General features: G+C 40.0%; 2 protein-coding genes and 1 pseudogene across 2 annotated transcripts in view; 1 reads left to right on the forward strand and 2 right to left on the reverse strand.

The window, feature by feature from the left end:
- LOC130142134 (excitatory amino acid transporter 1-like) overlaps positions 1-7,729 on the forward strand; it is an 84,732-nt gene extending 77,003 nt beyond the window's left edge. The window contains exons 8-10 of the mRNA XM_056323578.1: positions 594-788; positions 2,233-2,367; positions 3,856-7,729. Of these exons, the coding sequence (XP_056179553.1) occupies positions 594-788; positions 2,233-2,367; positions 3,856-4,060 (535 nt within the window). The 3' untranslated portion in view covers positions 4,061-7,729. The remainder of the gene's footprint in view (positions 1-593; positions 789-2,232; positions 2,368-3,855) is intronic.
- Positions 7,730-16,148: 8,419 nt separating this feature from the next.
- On the reverse strand, positions 16,149-21,962 carry LOC130142143 (uncharacterized). Its single transcript, XM_056323619.1, has 2 exons — positions 21,359-21,962; positions 16,149-18,309 (listed from the first exon to the last, which is right to left on the reverse strand). The coding sequence occupies exon 2, from the start codon at positions 17,382-17,384 to the stop codon at positions 16,467-16,469; it is 918 nt and encodes a 305-aa protein (XP_056179594.1). The 5' UTR covers positions 17,385-18,309; positions 21,359-21,962; the 3' UTR covers positions 16,149-16,466.
- The window catches only part of LOC130142104 (talin-1-like), a 54,051-nt pseudogene continuing 51,408 nt past the window's right edge, over positions 21,317-23,959 (reverse strand).

The raw sequence follows: 23,959 nt of genomic DNA on the forward strand, positions 1-23,959 counted from the left end.
AGTTAAAGAGAAAATAAACTTGGGGGTGTGTGTGGGAGTGTGGCAGTGGCTGTGTGCTGCTTAGCTGCCTACTTGGGTTGACCCACAAGTAGTAAAATAATGTAATTGTCCATCAGAATGCCCTTTCCAAGGGAGCCAGCAAATAAAGATGATAAAACATGCTGTTTACTGAAGGGTTGAATAGGTTAATTTGTATAAATTCAGGAAAACAATGCTTAGGGGTGGTTCAATCATAACTCAATGACATAAAAAATGGGAAGCGGTAATTTTTAAATAGATTCTTCTACCTAGCATGCTAAAGTATAACAAAATCTGGTGACAAAATACTGAAGTTAGACACATTCAGACTAGAGACTACATAGAGACAGACAGTAATTAACCGTTGGAAAAACTTTCCAAGAGTATCAGGAGAACTACCATCATTAGAAGTGTTTAAATCCAGCCTTGGCATTTTTTTAAAAAATATTCTGGTAGACCACATAAAAATTAAGACAATTAGGACATTCTATCTTCCCATCACAAAGCATGACATTCTTTTCATTCCCTCTTTGTAGAATTTATATCATGTATTACCTTCTTTCTTTTTGTTTCAGTTCTGCAACACTACCTGTTACATTTAAGTGCCTAGAAGAAATAAATGGAGTGGACAAGCGAGTTACAAGATTTGTACTCCCAGTTGGTGCTACAATTAATATGGATGGAACTGCTTTATATGAGGCTTTGGCTGCAATTTTCATTGCACAGGTTAACAACTTTGATCTGAACTTTGGACAAATTATCACAATCAGGTACAGAAGCCATTATTACCTACATCTAATAAAAGCACTTTTACGATGACTCCTTTTTGCCATTATATGTGGAATTAAGAAAAAAAAGCATCTAGAGCTAAAAATGAGAACTGCAACAGTAACTGAATAACTGTAATGTTTTATATCTGCACAGAAGAAGCCCTCCCGCACATATTCTCTATTAGGTAAACCTTTAAAAAACTGTAGCATGACACACCTATCACTGGACTTAGTAGAGTCAACAAGAACAGTTTCTACTGACTTAATTTTTCTTTCTTAAGAACTCATGCAGCTTTCAGGAGCTGTAGACTTGCAATCAGTACCAGATAGTTTCTAATGCATGTACAAAGCAGTAGCACAAGAGCATCACAGTGGCATGCTACAGTGCTAATGTTAGGAGAGGTAGTATTTTCCTAGTCATGATGGTCTCAGGATACAAGTAGTGCAAGCTGTGTAAGGAGCAGCAAATGCCTTTCATTACACCAGCTGATAGAGGTGGAGAAGATAGGTATGTTTTCAAGCACACAAGCCTTCATGTTTGAAATAATAGAACAGCAAGCAACCCACTAAGTACCACTCGATGATAACTGATCTGCATTAATTTATTATGTTACTCAAACAGTTTAAGAGAAAAGTGTGATGGGTACATGTGCAGAAGAAAGAAATGTCAGCAAGGGGAGAGGGGGACACTGTAGGACAAAGACAGGCATTTTATCACTCAGAAACACTGAAAGTTCAGATGTGGTGAACTGGGAATGTACAAGATTTTCAGGCAGAAGTGCTTCTCTCCATAAAATATCCAGCTTAATTCAATTTTCAACAGAAGGCAAAACACTGTCTTCATATTCTGAGGCAATAGTTCCACATTCATTAGTACTAGAGCTGCTCCCTGCCAAATCACCTGATAAAACAAATTCTTCCTAAACTAGGTGTGAACAAGCATATTTCTATCAAGTTACTAGACTGTATGATTCAGAATTTCTGTCAGCTTTCTGTTTTCTGATGGCTGAATGCCAACTGCTGGAGGACAGATACTTCACCTAACATGAAGTTATAGTGAGATGGACAGAATAAAAGTACTTGTGTTAGATCTGCCGGGACAGCTTTTCTTTTAACATGTTTGAGACTGTGGAGTGAGTTTGTTTAATGGGTGGGGGCATGTAGCTATAATGTTTTTGTCTGTCCCTTAGCATCTAGTAAGGGATTTAATATCTAACAAAATCATGTTTCCAGGGTTCTGGATAAAGGTTTAGGGTAAACATTTTGGATTAAGATCCACACTCCCCTGCAGCTGTGTAGCATTCAGATTAGGGACTGAGCTCATCTTTTTCTTTACTACTGAGCAAATGCTTTCTTGCTTCATATCTGTTTTTAATGTTTGCCAGATGATAAGGGCAGTTTATTATGGAAGTCAATTAATTGCTCTTGCCATCTCTTTGCACAGCATCACAGCTACAGCTGCCAGTATTGGAGCTGCAGGGATTCCTCAAGCTGGACTGGTCACCATGGTCATTGTGCTTACATCAGTAGGTTTGCCTACAGATGATATCACTCTTATCATTGCAGTGGACTGGTTCTTGTAAGTATTTTTATGGAGTCACTAAGGGCTTAGACCATATTTAGCAGTGCAATAGTCAAGGACATTTTGGCAATACTGTGATCAGTGGTGTACTTCTTTTGCTGTGGAAGGCAGTTGGAAAGAAGTGTTAAAAAGAATCACAATTTCTTGCAATTGATGCATTTTCTTAGAGCAGTTGGTGAGGGGTGTTACTTGATGATGGTTCCTCTTGCATGCAAAACGGTTACTTAGAATCCTGGGTCCTTGGGATACTAAGAAAACTTTCAGACACACTGTAATTCAATCAGCAAAGAATTTCTTTAGTCTTCTATTTTTCATAGACTGTCAATGAAAACCTTTCCATCAATCAGGATCAGAGTTGGTTCAGTCCCAACCCAGTTCATTGCAGCCCTGCTGACTATCTAATCCAGGAAAAGTTCATATGTCTACCCCATGGACACAGAATTGAAAAACAGTTGTGTAACTCTTATACAGCCACCACAATGTATTGTCCTTCAGTTTTTCCATTCCTCTGTCTGTAAAAGATTAACTGACACCTGCTGATATATGGGGAAATCCCTTAGGTCCAGGAACTAAATCAAAGGCAGAAAGTTTTCTCCAACTTCTATTTCAACTAACTCCTATTAGTTATAGTTTCCAGAGGCTTTTACCCTTCAGTCTTGTCAAGTGATCCCTGTAAGAAGTTACCCATGTCATTATCAGAATGTAATGTCTTCAAATGATTATTGGAACAAGTTGCCCAGAGAGGTTGTAGATGCCCCATCTCTGGAAACATTCAAGGTCAGGTTGGTCAGGGCTCTGAGAAACCTGATCTAGTTGAAGATTTCCCTGCTCGTTGCAGGGGGGTTAGACTAGATGACCTTTAAAGGTCCCTTCCAACCCAAACCATTGTATGATTCTATGATTCTATGATTCTATGATTTTCTAACCACATGCCCACAACCTCATGTAGGTAGACGCTTATTGATTAACAGTGCCAGTCATTCCTGGTGAAGATGTCTCCTACATCTTCTGGGCAGAGCCCTCTAAGACAGATGAATTGTTGTAGTTTACTTTTAATAATTTTAGCAGAATTCCACCTAAATTATTGACTGTAGTTTAGGATCAGGAGGGAAATGACCCTAAGAAGGAAGATTCTCATTGGCTTACATGTTCAGAGGATATAAACCCAAACCACCAGAGTATAGAAATGCCTCCAAGAAGCATCTGCCATATGCTTCATTTGTCATCCTCATCACACAGCTGTTTCTTGCTGTGAAGCTGCCAAGAGTATTAACACATTTTGTGACTCCAAATCCTAGTATATTTGTTAATTTCTGTAGAAGGAATCATGGCATTAACAGTTAATGAATATTAATTAACAGATAAATTAATATACATAAAATCGCTGAATCATCTAGTAGCTATTTAAAGGCCATTTTAACAGCTAGTCTGCATGCTTCCCTGAACAAGTGATCAAGTCAAGGCTAACTTACTATTTCTACTTAGGGATCGTCTCCGTACCACTACCAATGTCTTGGGAGACTCCATTGGAGCAGGAATTGTTGAACATTTATCACGGCATGAGCTGAAAAAAAGGGATGCTGAGATGGGTAATTCTGTGATAGAGGAGAATGAAATGAAGAAACCATACCAACTGATCTCACAAGAAAATGAGAGTGAGAAACCATTAGATAGTGAAACCAAGATGTAGGGTAAATAAAGCATGAGTCCAACACTATAAGTGTGGAAAACACATACTTTTTCCAGCCATTTATATCTTGAATTCACCAAGTTCACTTATTCCTTGTTTTCTCCCTTTATGCTAGTACTGGAAAGATTTAATGAAAATATATTCCAAATTAGCAGTGATTGTTAGATATGTTGGCTTCCCACTTAAAAAAAAATAAATTAACAGGCAACAACACTGGTCCTGCTAGACATGTGCTAACTGAGGATAAATAAATAGAGATTGTCAATTAAACAAAAAAAAAAATAATCACTGTATATCCTACTCAGTCCTGTAAATGTGATCTTATTCTTTTTTAAAAAAAAAACAAACTATAAAGTAAAAACAGATAAAAGAGCCTGAAAATGATTTTATTTTTTTAAATCCCTGTTGCAAAATTCCTAACATCTATAAACACACAATCAATACTTCTAACTTGATAACTGCAACCAGCTAAGTAAATTAACTGGGTTTTTGCTTTTTATGTGGTATTTTTTTCTCTAGTGTTATATCCTTGTTCAAATACTAGCAGGACAATAAAAAGGACATTCATTGAAAGGATAAAAGAGAAGAAGGTGTATAAAAGAAAAAAATACCCCTAATGAGCATTTTTATTAGCTGAGTTGAAATATTTCTGAGAAAGCAATTTTATCTGGACAATTTTTTCATTAGCCTCAGCTGATCTTGACAAAAACTTAGCCTAGTCAGCTCCCACTGACTTGCAAACATTTATGTATGTATTGTACTTACACTCTGTATTTGCCCCCTTAATTTCAACATCACAACCTAGTTGAACAATCTTTGTGTGTTTTTGTAGGTGCAAGGCCCTAGGCTGTATTGACTCTGGAACAGAAAATATGTCTTCATGTCTCTTTGAAAAAAAAAAAAAGATAGCATGCTCTGGGTATGCTTATTATCTACTTAATAAGCAATAACAAATAAAAAGGCAGTACCAACCCTCTGCAGAAGATGCAGAAGGGTGAGATGCTCAGATCCTAAAGGGACTGGATTCTAAATCTGAATCTCTGAGACCAACAGGAAGTTTTCTGATTGGAAACTTCCCAAATGCTTGGTCATTCTACTGATAAATTATAAAGCTATTAGCTGAATTTACATTTTTCCATCTGGAGAAGATGGTTCCCTATGTCAATGCGAAATTTTGAAATCCTTGTGTGTTTATCAGCAGTATCTCGAAAAGAAAACTCTTTAGAAAGTAAAAGCAATGGGTGCTTTTTTACTTTTTACTAGGAAAAATATATAAATTTCAAAATAGTAAATAGTATTAAAAAAGTTGAATTTTTAATTAGAAAGGATTTTAAAGCGCAATATTGTGGGTTTCTTTCAGGGAATAGATAAGTAAAGAATGAAAAAAGGGAGATAACGCACTTGCAATCCTGTGGCTTTTTTTGTTCATTTCAATGTTATTTCCTGATGAAGCCCTTTTTTAGAAATACACATTATGTATTCTTTCCTTTTTGCCTTGTGTTATTATACAGGTTAAACTGGAAGGATTTATAATGCAGTTACAGTTGGGGGAATGAAGAAATATTAATCAAAAGGCACAATAGGTTGAGTGATCTTTTTTATTTAAATATTTAATTCTCTTCTTTCTCCCTCCCATCACCAAACAATTCTGATAGAAATGAAGGATGCCCTTGCAATGTCCTAGCTGCCACACAAAAAATATTCAGTATGTTGTACTTGTCATTAAAAGAACATAAATATGATGCATAAGTAACTGTAGTGAAAAAAGTCAGCATGCTGGTTGAAGACAAACCTTTTCCCATGTTTAGAGCAATGAGGCAAGGCTTTTATTTAGGGCTGAAAACTCCTGCCTGTCTTTTCCAGTTGAGTAATCCAGACAATATTAGCAGGAACTTTCCAGTAAATTAAGTGAGCAAGATTTAATACAGAGTATTGAGCAGTCAAACCTATAAAGCTCTAAATGAATCTCTGACTGAAAGAAAATAAGTATGGGGTGGGGTTTTATTGCTAACAGAATGCAAATGTAGGATAGAGACAGATATTTTCTGATATGTAATTAGAGATATTTTTATATAGATATTGTTTTCAGAATGTGTACACAAATGTTAACTGTAGAATTCATGGCATAGCAATTTAATTTTTGTTTGGAAATACATTGCAAAGACAATGTAAATGACTGTCTTTCTATGACATCAACTGAAAAAAATGAATTGTGTCACAAATAATGTGATCTTTGCTTATACTAACTTTGTTTCTTACAGAAATCAGATATTATAGAATTCCCTTCCCCATCTCTCATTGGTTTTGCATTGGTATGCACCCAGAATGGACTGAGAAACATTACTTTGTAGATGTATTTTCAATAAAAATAGTTTTACATTACTGTTTTTCTGTCATTTAGGATTTCTTTCAAAGGCTCTGTAACAGAAGCTTCACACAAACTGAGAGCAAACAAACTCATAATATGGGATTTCAGGCATTCCAGGCCATTTTATACAGCAGGGCTTTGATATAACAGGGCTTCCTCACTTCAAATACCTGCTTACGGTTTCATGATCAAAAATAAATGAAACTGCACAGACAAAAGGAAGCAAGGAAGGGTAGAGGGAGGACCATTAAAAATTAAAAGAACCAATGTTATTTCAACTTAAGCTCATTCAAATTCAAGTATATAAATTCATATTGATATCAGCAAAATATTAAAAAATAAGCATTTATATTTTCATTGAGTCAGCTACTGTAAAACTGCCAGTTCATTATAGATGTGTAATTAGATGGTCCAAAACTCAGAAAGGTCATTGAGCCATGGGAAGCAAAATATATCCATTGACTGGGGTATTACAATGTTGCAACATTACAATCATCCTAGACAATCTACAGTTTTTCTCACAGAAGTGGTTTGTGATGGTGTCGGGGTTCATTCAGCAACAACTTCAGCTAGGAGAGTTATCATCTAGTGAAAGTGAATGTCTTGTCAGAAGGACCAGGAAGATATAAAAGAAAGGCACAAGCTGAATCACTTGCATCTGGAAAGCTATGTTGGTTGTATCAGATGAAGGCGGCAGGAAGAAGTCCTGCCTTCCTGAACATACACCAACAAACCACTGGACAATGTCCTTTATAAATTTGTCTGCGGTACTTGGGTGAAAACAATATATGAGTTCAACCATTTTTGTAAAAAAAAGATTCAGAGAAGACATGGTGTTATAAAGCGCATGAGCATAATTTTTCCTAATTTTTTTCTACTTATCTACTGATTAATTCATTCAGTCTTTGTGTTTCTAAAATTTCTATCATGATGGGAAGAGCTAATGAAAGAGAGTTAGTGTATTACTTGGAGGTATTACTGGCACAGTGGCCTCACTCACTCTTCTATGCCCCCATGCAGAATAAAGATCTCTGTTATTCCATAATTTTTCAGCAGTGTTTTCATTTGGAAGTTGGGGTACAAAACAGCCACACCATTCTTAGGCAAGAATTTATGACTCTGTAACAGTGTGTGGCCAGTATAAAGCAAAGTGATCATGCATGTGGAAAATCAACAACTGGAACAGGAAAGTGCTCCTGTCTTCCTTTCTGAAGGACTGGATTTGCACAAGTGATATTTGCGTTCCGTTGCAGGCACAATTGATGCTTAGGGCATTTTTTTTTTCAACTGACACTGTAACATGCTTGGTTTAATAAAGTTTCAGTGGAAATGGTACAGAAAATTATATCTTGCTTCTAGTGTGATCGACTGTGCTAGGTGTGTTCAACTTGCTTATAGTGTGATCAACTATTTCCCAGAACAAGATAAAAAATCTGAGATGAACTGATGTCCAGGTTTCTGTGTCATCTTTTTAAGAGATGGTCTTACACTGGAAGTATGGCATAATAAAGAGGGAGATGGAGAAAGACTTCTACAGCTCCATGTCAAACTGAAAACTCAGACTTGCAACATCAGTGAGGCAGCAAGATTCCTTCTGATAACAGAGAGAACTGTAATCAGATGATATAACCCTGCACAGTGAGCCCTTTCCTTCCCCTCTTCCCCTACCTGGCACCTTAGATGTCTCTAAGATACCCAGAAGTATCTAAAATTCCAAAATTTTAGTACAGGAGCACTTGCATCTCTAATCAAAGTTTTTCTTCAGCATGCCTCATTACACAACTAGGGCTGCATAATTCATTGATTTTTCACTTCAGTGAGAGAACTGAAAAACTGGGGAGAATAATTCTTCCAGGGCATCATGAAACATTTTTTTTTTTTTATTGCTTAAAAAAAAGAACAGTCTCTTTCTTTCAGGTATAATGAAGTATTTTGTTCCCACTTCTTGAAACATCCTCTCATTTCTGGATCACTTTTATTCTATTTTAAATTAAAAACCCCTCAGCTATAAAATGAACTGAAATTCTGAAATAACAGATTAAACCATTTTGCTAGGAAAATGTCAAAATGAAATATTTCAACTTTTCTATATCATCTCCTCTCTTTAAAGCCATTTGTATTTACAGAGGTTGGCACAGCTTCACAAGTACTTGCTTCAAAACTGCATTTTTCAGCAATATATTTTTATATGAACACTTTTTCTTTGCTCTTTACAACTTCCTTTCTCTAGACATTGCACATTTTTCTGCTTTTCCTGATTGCTCATATTTTTTCTTCATTGTACCATTGGTTTTTCAATAGTTTTTTAAAACTCCTTAAAATTATAAAGAAAACTCTGTCTTGATATTTTTCCAATATTATTATTATTACTCTTGCTCTAAACTTGTGTTCATTTCCTGCATAATTTTTTTTCAGTGCCTCAACCAGTTTCCCATTTTCTGCAGTACCATATTCCTCTCTCCATCTATCCCACTTTCTCTCTTAGCTCTAACCTCCATTTTTACAGTTTCTTCTCCAAGAACTCCACTGCAGCAGGTCTTCATAAACCCAGATTCAGATCTCAATAGTACCCTTGGTCTCCTTCATAACCCTAGACAAGACTCAGCCTTTCTGTGTTTTGGTTCCCCATCAGTAAAAAGGGGACAATAGCATTGCCCTAGTATCAGGATTGTTTCCAAAGAAATCAAGATTGTGGAGAGTCTGTACAATGGGGATACAAATACCTGGCTCATGTCTTGTGCACCATACAAACCCTGAGGATTTTCCCCTAGTGCATAGAATCTTTGTACTATTATTTCCTGTGCTCTAGATACTTGAGATGTATTTGAGAATTTAAACTACCTTTCCCTCAAAATGAAACTTAAATTAATTTGTTCTTCATAATTGTACATAAAAACAGGCCAAATCCTGTGGTGCTTGCTGGCTTCTTTCACTGGCAAAACTCCTATTCTTGGATTTCATGCACAGGGAATAAATTACAGTGCAAATATAGTCAGAATAAAATTAGTACTGATGACAGAGTGACTGTTATTTGGTCTGAGCAGGTGTTACACAAACCTGCACAGATATGCTGGTTCACCTTGTTCATGACCTGCAGTTCCCCTCCTATTCGAATCCTGCTCCTCTCCCAGGCAGCAACTCCTGGCTATGCCAAATTGCCTGGTGGTTTTGTGATATGCACAAATAGGGACTGGGATGAGACCACCCAACATGCTTTCATTTACAGGCTAAGCCAGGATGTAAGGCTGAGTCTCCAGAAGAAAAAGACTACGGTACTAACCCACTGTGCCACTTAACCTCCACAGTGCAAAAGAGTTATTCAGATGCTGCCAACACTTAATTTTTAGATGTACTGTGGCTCTGTAACAGTCTTCTAAAAACTGCAAAATGTTTCCCAGCAATGACAGCCAAAATTTTTGTCTCGTTGGATTATGCTGCCATCGTGTGGCAAATGTTTTTTGCAAGTAACATTTTCCCTCCAATTAAAAATTTTAAGTTAAATCCTCTGATGAACAGTTTAGCACAACACTTAACGTTTGCTTCAGCTGCAGAATGTTATTGTTATTACAATCCAGTTTATTCACATAAAGAACATATTCATCTTGTCCTTTGTTCAGTGCAGCCTTAAAGAGGTTCAGCTATGAACACCTTCATTCTTCTTATATTGATTCTTTTGTGTGTGTGTGTGTGTTCATTTGCTTGTGCTTTATCCAAGCATCTCTCAGCCAAGATGAAGCTGTCTTCGGGAAAATGTGTGAGACAGTTCCTGAAACACTTTTTCAGATATTGGGGGAACGGTGGTGTATGGGCTAATTTGCTAATACTAATTGCTAACAGTGGAGTTTCACGCAATTATTAGTCTCTTCCATTCTCATTGTTTTGATTTGAAAGGGCTTTTTCTGGTAATCTGATGTCCCCCAAGGTGCTATGAAAATGCTGGATTTTCACACTTGAAATCTATACCTGCTGAACTTTGTCCCTATTGATGCATATAGACAGTACATAAACATAATGCATTTTGAAGGGACTTGAGAGTCAGGCCAAACGTTAGCCTTTCTACAGGAACCCTTGATTAACACCTAACTGAAAAGTATCATGCAGGGTGTCAGCTGTGGCCAAAGAGCAAGCATCTGATGAAGAACATACAAAACTTTTAAGTTTCCTTGCTCCTAAGACAGTCTGGCCCAGGGTAGTTCCTGGACTCAACTGCTCTAACCTGCCAACAAGTTACAGAGCCCCTCAGAGTACAAAGGACAAGTACTGCACCTTTCTTATATGTGTTCTCTCCTGATGGGCTGATGATCTGCCTCAAAAATCTCTAAATTACGTCAGAATTCAGATGAATCAAATGAGATGCAGCTGTTCTCTGCTGGCATGAAACAAATACTATGTGTCATCTGGCCAGGGCCTAAGCTTTTCCTTTGCAAACCAGCAATGCTGCCAACTGTCATAGTACTAAATATTGTATTGCAAACTCCTAGAGTAAGAATCAGAAGAATTTTGGTTACACTGTCTTAAAATACATTTCCAGCCCTCATAGCTCTCTAAATCCTGATGTGACATAAAGGGCCAGAAAGCAAAGAAAAAGAGCTCCAAATTAAGTCAGTCTTAAAAGAGCCCAACTCATGAATTTGAACAGTTGTGATCTGTAAAACTGGGTTCTACTAAAATAACGCTCCTCAAAAGCTACTCTGGCAAATATCGACCTTTCTGTCAATGAATGTCTTTATCAAACTGCACTAGGTTTTTCACAGTTTAGCAACAACTGAACCACCATAAAACACCACTATCAAAAAGCGCATAATCCGCCAAAAATATAGAGAAGAGTTATAAAATTGTGAAAATAATTCCAGGAGCATGAGTAGGACTTTGTTTACTGCCAACCCAAAGCAACTCTTCTATTTCAGAACCCTAATCAATAAACTGCAGAGTCAAGCTTTGCTTGTTCTTTCTTTCCTTTTGATTCATGCTTTTTCAGAGTATATTTTAGTCTAGTGGGTAAAGCACACTGCAGAAATTGCTCAGCTTTGGACACAAGAAAGACAGTATTGGAAGAGTAAAAGGATGCTAGGGGTGATACTGAAAAATACAGAGCAGCAATTTTGACTTCCTGCCATTGTAAGATAATAGCATAAACCCACTCGGTGCATGGATAAACACAGTGTGTTGCAAAGGAGCTGACATGGTTTCTGCAAAGGGAAATCCTGCCTCATGGACCTGCTGGACTTCTATAAGTTCACTAGTAGGGAAACCAGTGGATAAAATGTATTTGGATTTTCAAAAAGCCATTAACAATGTCCTACACCAAAGGTTAATACAGAAAATAACCATGGGCTGGAGGATAAGTCCTTTAGGCTTGTTAAAAGATAAGAAACAAATGGTAGGGCTTAACTGACATTTTTCAGGATGAAGAAGCATCTGCAGTGAGTCCCCCTAGGAACTGGTGCTGGGACCATTTTTATTCAACATCTTTATGAATCACCTAGAGAAGGGAATTTGCAGTGAAATCTCTTAAGCATGCAGATGACATCATGTTCTTTCAAGTAGTTAAATTCCTTGCCAATGGCACCAAATTCCAGAAGGAGCTCACAAAACGGAATGGGCAAGAGGCTGCCAGGTAAGCTTCCCTTTAGACAAATATAATGTAGCGCACCTATAGGAAAATAATTTAAACCATGTCTACGTGGCACTGAACTAAAAACTGGCAGTTATGAGCCAAGAAAAGAATTGTCAGTTGTCTCTGACAGTTTTCTGAAATCATTGGCTCAATGCACAGGCCAAAAAAGTCAGCAAGATGCTGGGTGTAATCAGCAAAGATACTCAGAACAAGAACAGAAGACATCATTTTGCTGCTGTTAAGATCTTGGTGCAGTCACACCTCAAATCCTGTAGGAGGTTTTACAGGAATTAGAGAGGTACAGAGAAATGAGCAAGGAAATAAAACAATTACCTTATGAGGAGATACAAAAAGGCTGGGATTCCTTACTTGGAGATGTTGTATGATGAAGAATTACAAAATAAAGAAGGCTGTGGATAAGGTAAATGTAGAACTGCTATTCACTATATCCAACACCCTTAGACACAGGGGGAACTTAATGACACTACTGAGAGAGTAGTTTAAAATGCAGAGATTAAACTAGTTAAAAGACAGTACAGCTTTACAAAGTGGATAGTGAACTTTGGAACTTTGCTGTCACAGGACATGTAAGCAGACAGTATCACAGTGGAGACAACAGTATCAATGGGTTCATATACAGGATTATATACATTAATGAACAGGCTTAAAAGCAGATAGCAAAAGGAACAAAGAAGGACAAATCCTCCAGCATCCTTACTGCAACATTTTTGGAAGTTAAAGAAGTCACCCACAGAAGTGGCCAGTTCACATGCTTTCACTAAATAGCATCTCCACTGCAGGCTTAACAGAAAATTGGTCTGACCTAGTAGGACATTTCTAAAGTGTTTACTCTTTTCCACCTGTCTCACAACAGCAGGCACTTGGGCAACACAACACGACTCATTCTGTTATCTGTTGATGAGCATCCTATGGCACCAGTAATTACTTCTGTGGCTTTCCACTTCACTGACTCATGCCTTGAAGTCCTGCATCTTGCTTAAAGTAGTCGCTGTGGAGCTGAAAATTGATGGTTAACATCTTTCAGGAAGAGCTATTTTTGTACTTTCACACCTGTAATGCTGTGCATGCTCAAGTGTATGATATGTTATCTGTCTTCCTCTGCATCATGTTACAAAGTTCCCTTGTTAAACCTTTTACAAAACTGATATGGCTTCCCTAGGCATAGACCTCTATTCTAGACCTGGAGCAGCAAGACCTGCTTCTTAGATGTCCCAGTAAGTACCATTTTGCAGTTTGGGCAATGCAGGAAAGGCCAGGTGAAATAGTGAACAAAATGTCACATTTTCCTATCCCCTGTTTTTCTATTCCTAAATTAATTTCAGCAAATCCAAATTCCTTTCATAGCAGCCTGGTAAGTATCAATACAAAGCTGTACAGCTGCACACTGCTGTTTTCCAGCCAATTCACTCATGCACAGAAAGCTCAAAGTCTGAAGCACAGACTTCAGCTCATTTACATGTACTTTCCTGAAATACTGCTTTTGTCATTATGATGTTTCTTCTACTTTATGTAAAATTCTCTTAAAGAACTTGGGAAATTATTGGGAATGTGAAAACAAAACCTCCAGAAAATAGATTTCTTTCCAGATTCATCCCACTCCTTTAATTAGAGAGAGCAACAACAGATAAAGACAGCAAATTAATTACAGTAATTAATCATCTGTTAATGAAACAGCTGTCAGTATCAATCACTGAAGAGCTCAGTTTAAAAATCTTTAAGACAAAGCAAATCAATTAACAAATTATAATTAAAAATGTTCTTGTACAAATGTTTTATGTTTTTTCATCTTTGGTTAGTGTGGTGGGTTGACCTTGGCTAGATGCCAGGTGCCCACCAACCCACTCTATTGTTCCCCACCTAAACTGGACAGGGAATAGAAAATATAACGAAAGGTTCATGGGTCGAGATAAGGACAGGGAGAGATCACTCATCAATTACCATCACAGGCAAAACAGACTCAACTCAGAGAAATTAATTTATTACCGATCAAATCAGAGTACAGTAATGAGAAAAAGCCCTAAACCTTAAAACACTTTCCCCCCACCCCTCCCTTCTTCCCAGGCTTAACTAAACTCCCAATTTCTCTGCTTCCCCCCCCCCTCCCCCGAGTGGCACAGGGGGACGGGGAATGGGGATTGCGGTCAGTTCACTACACATTGCTCTACCACTCCTTCCTCCTCACACTCTTCCCCTGCTCCAGCATGAGGTCCTGCCCATGGGAGACAGCCCTCCACTAACTTCTCCAACGTGAATCCTTCCCACAGGCTGTAGTTCTTCATGAACTGCTCCAGCATGGGTCCTTTCCACAGGGTGCAGTCCTTCATGAACAGACTGCTCCAGTCTGGGTCCTCCACAGGGTCACAGGTTCTGCCAGGTGCCTGCTCCAGGGTGGGCTTTCCATGGAGTCACAGCCTCTTTTGGGTGCATCCACCTGCTTCTGCATGGGGTTCTCCACAAGCTGCAGGTAGATATCTGCTCCACTGTGTGCCTCCATGGGCTGCAGGGGGACAGCCTGCCTCACCATGGTCTTCACCACGGGCTGCAGAGGAATCTCTGCTCTGACACCTGGAGCACCTCCTCTCCCTCCTTCTGCACTGACCTTGGTGTTCACATAGCTGTTGCTCTCATATATTCTCACTCCTTTCTTCTGCCTGCTGTTGCACAGCAGGTTTTCCCCCCTTCTTAAATATGTTATCACAGAGGTGCTACCACTGTGGCTGATTGGCTCAGCCTTGGCCAGTGGCAGGTCATTCTTGGAGGTGACTGGCATTTGCTCTATGGGACATGGGGGAAGCTTCTAGCATCTTTTCATAGAAGCCACCCCTGTAGCCCCTCTGCTACCAAAACCTTGCCACACAAACCCAATACAGTTTAGCAAATCTATGAAAGCATTTTATTAAAAGCAAGTTACTTAGGAAACCTAGCAAAAGGATATTTAGAAATGGCATACTATGAAGTTTCTAAGTTTTCTCTTTCTCCTGTGAGACACTGAGCATTATAAGTTTTTATTGTGTTGAAAAGCAGTTCTGAAAAACAAGTATGCAAAAGGTTTGTATCATATGTCATATCAGACATGAGTTGATTCTGAACCCCTCTAATGCATTTATTTGGGAGAATTCATGATAGACACAAATATCATTAGTAGTAAAATCTTGGGGGCTTCAGATATAATGTGATGTCTCTTGTAAACAGTGTGCCAAATGTGAGGCAATACAAGACTGTTTTTTTCCTTCCCTTAACAGGTCATGGTTATAAATAGTTATAACCCAATCATGGGTTCATCATTCATTGGATCAATTAACTACTTTTGCCAAGATTATACATTCCTTCAGTTGACATCGCAGAATAAATTATATATTTATAGCAAACTGTAAAGGATAGCAGCTCTGTTCATCTAATTTTAATCCCTTTTCAACTCTCTTCTTCTTTACTCAGTTTTCCTCACTCAGTTTTCTTGCCTATTACTCTCTGGAGCTAGGATTGGCATTTTTTTTACATTGATGTACATTGTCTGTTAAGCAAGGGGGCTCCTTGAAGTCCCTCTCATAGACTGGGCAGTGGCCATCTAGCCTCATGTCATGAAATTGGTTGAGACAAGAAGCAGCACAGAGTTTGTTAGCTCCCATGCATTAGAAATTTTGCATCTAAAAGCTGCACTAAATTGGTGAGGTTTAAAGCCCTTTCAGCAGAGTGCTTTTGTCCAGAAGATGCACTGTCCCTACAATATCTAATTTCAACCTTTGTAAGGGCATAGCTTACCATACAGAGAAAAAGCAGAGAAAGAATGAGCAATAGATGTGGCATACAGCCCTGCAAAGAAAGCTAGTCCAAGGATTGTGACCTTGATTCCTCCTCCTTTACTCAAGTGGATTCACAGGCTCTGCAGTAATCCCTTATGCGATGAAATTCACAACAAATCAGGCAGGGTGAATTCTTTGTTCTGCCTGACATCTAGTGATCCTAAATAGAAACATTTTCAGAAACTCGGGACTTTTTCCTCCAGCTTCCCATTTGGATAGTACATACTCAAACTGAACATCATGTGAAATTTTACTGTTTCAGATTGAGGGCATGAAGAGGGTCCCCCGTGGAGAGTCGGCCAAGTCACGACAATCACACCAATATGGCTACATGCCGCGCTCACTTTATTAAACAAACAGGTCATATTTATAACTTAAACCGACCGCTCACACGACTCTACACACAGATGATTGCATAAAAGTTTCTGGTCACACAGGCGTCCGTGTTGCTGATCGGTGAGCATGCTGCAGGCGCCTGATCAGTGTGCCAATGAGAGTGTGTTGATTTCGTGGTTCCCATGACTTGCTCTGCACCTGGCTTCTTGTTTGTGCATAGCTTGTTTTCTTTCTCACACTGCTTGTTCCAAGGACAACTTAAAGTTACACTGCAGCTTCAACTAACAGGTCTGGCTTGTCCAACCCGGACAATGGTAACATATGTCCTCGGGCCTTTAAAAATCCCTCTACATATCCCCGTTTTTCTTTTTGGACAACCCATGTCTGATTCACAATAGATGTTAAACCTTTCTTCACACAAGAAAATAAACAGCTAAAAACTAAAAACATTGCAACAATGATTATAACAAAGCGTATTCCTTCCATCAATAACGTCTTTAACCATCCTGTTATCCCAAATCCTCTCAACAATTCATCGAAGGGATTGTCATCAGCAAGAATATGCTTCATCTTTCCATTCAGTTGTGACAACTTCTTGTGCATCGATATGGAATGATCGGAAAGGTTCATACAACACATCCCTTCAAAATCCTCACAACCGTGTCCATGAGCTAATAACAAAAAATCTATTGCAGCTCTGTTCTGTAACGTATCATGCCTAACATTATCTACATCAAGCAATAACGAACTTAAAATCTTTGATGTAAGATTAAATTGTTTCTCTCCCCAGCACGCTAACCTTCGCATATTCTTAGCATATAATGCAGTCATTGCCCCCGGAATAAATATGGAGGCTAGGACATTTGCTGTTAAAGACTGTAGATCGACTCGGTCATTACATGTTTCATCAAAGGTGCGCAGTGCCCTCCGTGATCTGTGAGATTGTTGAGTCATTTTTAATAAGTCTTTCATACGTGGAGCAAAGAAAGTCAAATGCCCTAAATAACATGGTCCACCAACAGGATACAAAGGAATCCCTGGCCACGCTCTGTCCCCACATATCAGAAAGACTCCCGGTGGCAACTGATAACCCCTGATACATCTATATGGAACCCCCCAGTTTTCAATTCTCCCCAAATAGGTGAACCGGTTAGATTTTGAAACCCTGTATAAAACCCCCATTCACCTGGATGTGTTAGCCATAACTGCCACGGGTCACCAAACCAAATTACTCCAGTGCCATTCACGGGTTGAAGTGGTGATGACATGTGGGTACAGTTCGCCATACCAGTTGCAGTTACATTAACATATTCAACAGGTACAACGCTAGCCAATAGGACTAGCTCCTGCAAAGGTAAATGATGTGGCTGATTTAAATTCCCAATAACCATCTCAATAACCACACTGCATTACGCATAGAAGGCCAAACATATTGCCCATTTGGACTCATACATGTACCATTCTGATTCGAAGTCAGATTCACTGTTTTAATATTCCAAAAACCATCAACATTTGTTTCATTCTCTTGCAGGGGAATACCAATTAAACAAGTTCTAAAGGGGTTGTCTGCCTGTTGCAGACTTAAACAGAAGTCTGTTACTCCCGTGATATTTGCCCACGTCACCCATATGTTTGACCTAGGCAAGATGTCAAAAATACTTTGGGCAATTGGTAAAAAATTCAAGACCGTAAACCAAGTCCACATATTTACTCTTGCAATTTCCACCTTTTTTTTTTTTTGTTTTTTGGGGGGGGGGTTGTTTGGGGGTTTTTTGTTTACATTCCACCCCACAAATCTGTGCTTTCACAGATTCTGATGATGTGTACTGTCTCCAATCAGCATGGTATTACACTAGTCGTATGCTTTCTCTTGCTTCATGCCCGGTTACTAATCAAACACATACACTCTTTACACCATTGACATTTTAGCTTTGGCTTACAGAGCCGTTTTACTCCACATAGCATACATTGGCACAATACCCGTGGGTTACATCCCTTACAACATAGACAGTTTATTCTGTCTGCTCGCTCTGAGTCTTCTCTTCCATCTTCTGATCTGGAAATACAGGTCGCACAAACTTGCTAGGGACCCATATCGGTCCTTTATCTGTGGAGATACAAAAATAACCTCTACCGATAAATAACACCGGATTAGGTCCTTCCCATACACATGAAGCCATATTTTTATACTGAACATTCAAACCAGGAACTGTAGTTGTTTGTTTCCCTCGCGCTGTTTGGTGATGTATAACAACAGGTGGTCCCTCTCTACCCTCCGTAAGGGAGAGATAGTTTAAGGTAAACAACACCTTAGTCAGCCGTTTAGTTACATCTATGTCCTGCGATACTTTCTGTCTCTGAAGATAATCCTTCAGGGTACGGTTTGCCCTTTCAACAACTGCTTGCCCCGTTGGGGAGTGAGGAATCCCTTTAACGTGTTTAATTCCCCAAGTTGTCATAAACCTAGCGACTCGTTGACTACTATACGCTGGACCATTGTCTGTCTTAATGTCTTGTTTTGCTGTCATGGGAGTACCTGTAGAAATAAAGTGTCTCTCCACATGTAATGCCTTTTCACCGGTTTGTGCAGTGGCCCATATAAAATGAGAATAGGTGTCAATTGTGACATGCACATACTTAAGCTTCCCAAAGTCAGGTACATCTGTTACATCCATTTGCCAAACCTGAAGTGCCTTCAGACCTTTCGGGTTAGTACCCACCCCTAAACTAGGTCCATGATGACTACATTGAGGACAGGAGCGGACAATACCCTTTGCATCTACTATGGGTATTTGATACTGTCGATGTAAAGACTTTGCATTTTGATGAAACATCTCGTGGCTGTTACGAGCTTCTTCAAACTTATTTGTTGGAGGAGTTATTGCCAGACAGCTGACTGCTTCATCAGCTCTAGCATTACCCTCGCCCAAACCAACAGTCCACTGATGACTTCTAATATGCATAATACAAATTCATGTTTTCTCTGTCGAAGAGTACTACGCAGTTGTAGAAACATTTCACCAAGATGTTGGTTCTTTGTCTCTCTCAACAAGGCATCTTCAATGCGCTGTACTACACCAACTACGTACAATGAGTCTGATACTATGTTTACAGGCGTATTGTTCCAGCTTCCCAATGCCCAACACGCTGCTTTCAGTTCTAAGGTTTGAAGGTTGTCCCGTGGTTCACCGGTGATCACGTTTTTCTGCCACTGATTATCGGATTGCCAAACACACACAGCCGCCTTCATCATTCGTCCTGCATCTGTGAACACTGTTGACTCTTCAACTGGCCTTTTTGAGCATAACGGCCTCGCAATCCACTGGTAATGCTCTAACATTTTCCAGAGAGGTCCTTTTGGCCGGTTGTTGTGTACAAGACCTGTATAACCCATCATGGCTTCCTGTATGGCTGTTGAATGTCTCAGGAGCCACTCATAATCATCACCACAGACTGGAATACTGATATCTGCCGGTTCAGTCCCATCAATTTCAACAATCCTGTCTCTTCCTTTTCTCACCAAGGCCTCTACTGCTTCAGGATGACTTAAAATACGATGTCTGGGTTGCAATGGCAAAAACAACCGCTCTAAAACGATCGCCGTATTTTCCCCCTTTTTCTTTTGCCATTGCAAAATAAGGGCAAAAGGTGAAGTGGCAACATTACAAACCAAAAAAGATAACGGATGATTCGCCATTTGGTGACCACACCAGCCAGTCTGAATCTTGCGGGACACAACTTTCAGGGCAGCCCGCTGTTCTGGTGAACAAGTTTGAGGACCGTTGGCTTTGGTGCCATGCAACCAGGATTGGAACAGTTGCAAATCATCGTTAGTGAGTCTCTTTGTGTGTCATCAGGGTGTAAGGGAATCGTGAAAAAGACAGAACAGTCTTTCAAGTCTATCACAACAATTTGCCAAATCTGTGGGATCATCATAAAAGGTGGAAGAACAGGTTGCAACACTCCCATCGCTAAAATCTGATCATTAATCTTCCATAAATCATGTCCCAGTTATGTGCATCCAGATTATTAATCAGTACTGGACAAGCTAACCAGCTAATCACCTGCCAATCACCCTCCAAAACAGCATCACAAATAACACCAGACCAACACTGTAGAATTGGATCTTTTCTAGCGGTCAGCATCGGTGGGGTAGTTGGGCTAACTGGAGGAACTACGGGTATTGGAGTAGTAGGCAGGTTCATTTTAACTCGCTTTTCCAGGTTTCTTAATTTATCTATTACCTCCTGTAAGGATTTCCCTGTATTGTTATCACAAAGTTTCTCCCTGCCTTCCTCCTCAAATTCGTGCGATGATGTTTCAGGAAGAGGAGGTTACGACATCAGAAGGCGCTTTTGCCCGCCCTGATGTGACCTACGAGCTGTCACCACCCTCCGTTTTGGCCTTGCTCCACCCACAGCTCCGATTGGTGCAGCAGGACTCGCTGCTCCTCCTTCCTGGGGAGGCTCAACAGGCTCTTCTGGTTTCGGCTCAGTTACAACAGACCCCCGAGGAATAACTTCCGTTTTGTCTGCTGTCTTGTCTAATAACTCCTGTACTGTTGAACACGCAGAGGCTGACATACCCTTCATAAGACGAGTATGCCCAACTCCGAAAAATGTAGCCAAGCGAGAAGGCTTAGGTGAATCACCCTTCTGCTCTATTGGCTTTTCTGCCACATCTCCCCCCAACGCTTCTGTAGCTGCCGCCGCTACTTTTTTTTCCGCCTTCATAGTTTCCAGAGTGTTAGCTATCGACCGCCACGTAGCTCCGAACGCTTTAGCTTCTTTGCCTTCTTTGCCTCCCTCGATCGTAGTGTCCCAGAGGCAATTTCCCACTTCTCTCCATTCCGCAATACTAAACAATAACGTGGGCTCGGGGATCTTACTCTTTTTTGGTGCCCAGCGAACTAAGGTCTCCGCTTCTGTCTCTTTAACGCCCCCCCCCCCTCTCTTAAGGAGGATGCCAGTTAACGGTTTAATTGCCGCGTCTAATTCCATCGCGGTCTTCTCAGAGCTCCCCCCTCTCACAGAAAGGGTATCAGCGGGGAGCCCCGCCGCACTCCTCGTCGCGGCCTTCCGTAGTGCCCCGCCCCCCCCCCCCCCGAGAGGAATTTAGCGTAGAGTCCTGCCGCGATTTACTTTACGCGGTTTTACCTCCGGTGGAGGTGCGATCTGCAGCTCCACACCGAACTCTGGACTCCGCTTTTCGTCTTCCAGGTTCCGCCCGCCTCCAACCTCCAGCTCCCTAATCGGACAACTTCCCTTCGGGTCCGATGCACGGAGACTGCCGCATTTCAGCGAACAGCATTTAAGCTAAACCGCATTTAAGCGACTAAATGGGTCCCTGTTCGGGCGCCAGAGGAAGAGAGTCCCCCGTAGAGAGTCGGCCAAGTCACGACAATCACACCAATATGGCTACATGCCGCGCTCACTTTATTAAACAAACAGGTCATATTTATAACTTAAACCGACCGCTCACACGACTCTACACACAGGTGATTGCATAAAAGTTTCTGGTCACACAGGCGTCCGTGTTGCTGATCGGTGAGCATGCTGCAGGCGCCTGATCAGAGTGTGCCAATGAGAGTGTGTTGATTTCGTGGTTCCCATGACTTGCTCTGCACCTGGCTTCTTGTTTGTGCATAGCTTGTTTTCTTTCTCACACTGCTTGTTCCCAGGACAATTTAAAGTTGCTGTGCAGCTTCAACTAACAGGCCTGGGTTGTCCAACCCGGACAATGGTAACATATGTCCTCGGTCCTTTATAAATCCCTCTACAAGGGCATGTGGCTTTTTCTAGTATTTTTCCCTGAAAATGATTTAAATCAGAAGTTTTATCCGAATTCTGCTTAACTTTCAAGTGAAGCAAAAAACTTTAAAAGTATAGGGATGTCAATCAATATTCAAAAGAATCAGATTGCCATGGGTCTTTCCTATTGTGGTAGGTTGACCTTGGCTGGATACCAGGTGCCCACCAATATACTCTATCACTCCCCTACGCAGAAGAACAGGGGGGCAGAAAATAAGATGGAAAAAAAAACCCTTTTGGGTCAAGATAAAGATAGTTTAATGAAGCAATAGCAAAGGTTGCGCACATGGAAGCAAAAAAACCCAAAAGATGTTATTCTCTACTTCCCATCAGCAGGTGATGTTTGGCCACTTCCCAGGAAACAGAGCTTCAGTACATGTAGCAGTTGCTTCAGAAGACAAACGTAAAAAACAAATGCTCCCCACGTCTTGCTTCTTTCTCTTAGCTTTTATATCTAAGCAGAGATTATATGGTATGGAATATCCCATTGGTCACTTTGGGTCAGCTGTCCTGGCTATGTCACCTCCCAAGGTCTTGCCCACCCCCAGACTACTGGTGAGAGATGGGGGGAGGTTGGAGAGACAGCCTTGATGCTGTGTGAGCACTGCTCAGCAGTAGTCAAAACACTGGTGTGTTATCACCACCTTTCTAGCTACCAATACAGGCACAGCGCTATGAGAGCTGCTATGGGGCTCAGCCAGACCCTATACAGCCATTTATGAAATGCATGTTGTGAAAGAAGAACAGTTCTGATACATGACAAGTGAAATAACTGTACTATGCTACACAATCACCCTATTCTTAAAAAACAGTCAAATTACAGATTTTCTGGAATAACAATGTTACCTTTAGACATGGCACTCAGTACAAGTGATATGTGGAAATTCATCTTGGATTTTATGTACCTTGCTTTTTACTTTTCATTATTCTTATTTAATGATTTAATATATCTTTTAACTATAACTTTCAAAAAGAGACCCAAGAACTACTGGTATCAAACGTAGTATCTAAAAAGTCTTTATCCAAAAAGGATGGAGAAAAGCAGAAAATAGTTGTGTTTTTTTCCAATAGGGTGAATAACAACTCCTTGCTGTTCATATTTGGCCACATAATTTCAAAAATTACGCAACAGCAAAAGGGCATTCCAAGAAAGGGAAGAGAAATTATGTTAGAGGCATGGAAAACTTTCCAGATGAAAGGAGCATAGAAGTAGTAGGATTAGTTGGAGTGCTATTAAAGAAGACATTAAGTGATGAGGATCTCAATTAAGTGGAAAGAAGATGTGCCTTTTATGCTCTCTTCTAATGAAGGGGCAAAGTGGCAGTCCATGAAATGAGCAGCTGAAAATTCACACATTACAGTTAGTTAGTTCAGAATACACTGAGGCAAAGATTTCAGCAGAATCCAGATGACTTTCCACGTTTATGAAGACAATGAGAACATCTATACTCACATCAGATAAATTCATATATAAACTTTTAAAAGGGACAGAAATTCTCATGCCTCAGGCACCCACTAGTCTGTGTGAGGAGTAGAAGGAAAATTGACCTGGGGCATGCTAGATCACATGATCCAGGATGACAGTTCTCATGTCCCCAATTACCACAGCAGCATGTGAAAGCAAAAGACATGTATGTTTATTACTGCAGGAGGGGAAGGCAAGAAAGCAAGAGCCTGTGAGGCAGATGCCCTGTTATCATCAATACTGCATCATACAACTCCTGCCATGAATTCACCAAACTCCATTGTAAAAGCAATTAGGATGTGGCTTTTTACCTCTATAACTATAATTGGGAAGCTGTTTATTAACCTATCCTTAGGAATTCCCTTTTAATTTCCTAGTTTTATAAAACTATTTTATATCAATTTTTCCTTATTCCAGATACTTTCTAGCATGTAAGTAGCTCTTAATTCCCATGTTCAGTTATAGTACACCCTCTCAGCCTT

Source organism: Falco biarmicus, chromosome W (genome assembly GCF_023638135.1).
Source record: "Falco biarmicus isolate bFalBia1 chromosome W, bFalBia1.pri, whole genome shotgun sequence".
NCBI classification, from domain to species: domain Eukaryota; kingdom Metazoa; phylum Chordata; class Aves; order Falconiformes; family Falconidae; genus Falco; species Falco biarmicus.

Coding starts and splice junctions, on each gene's coding strand:
- LOC130142143 (XM_056323619.1), bottom strand. CDS start 17,384: ATGGGGGTTTTATACAGGGTTTCAAAATCTAACCGGTTCACCTATTTG.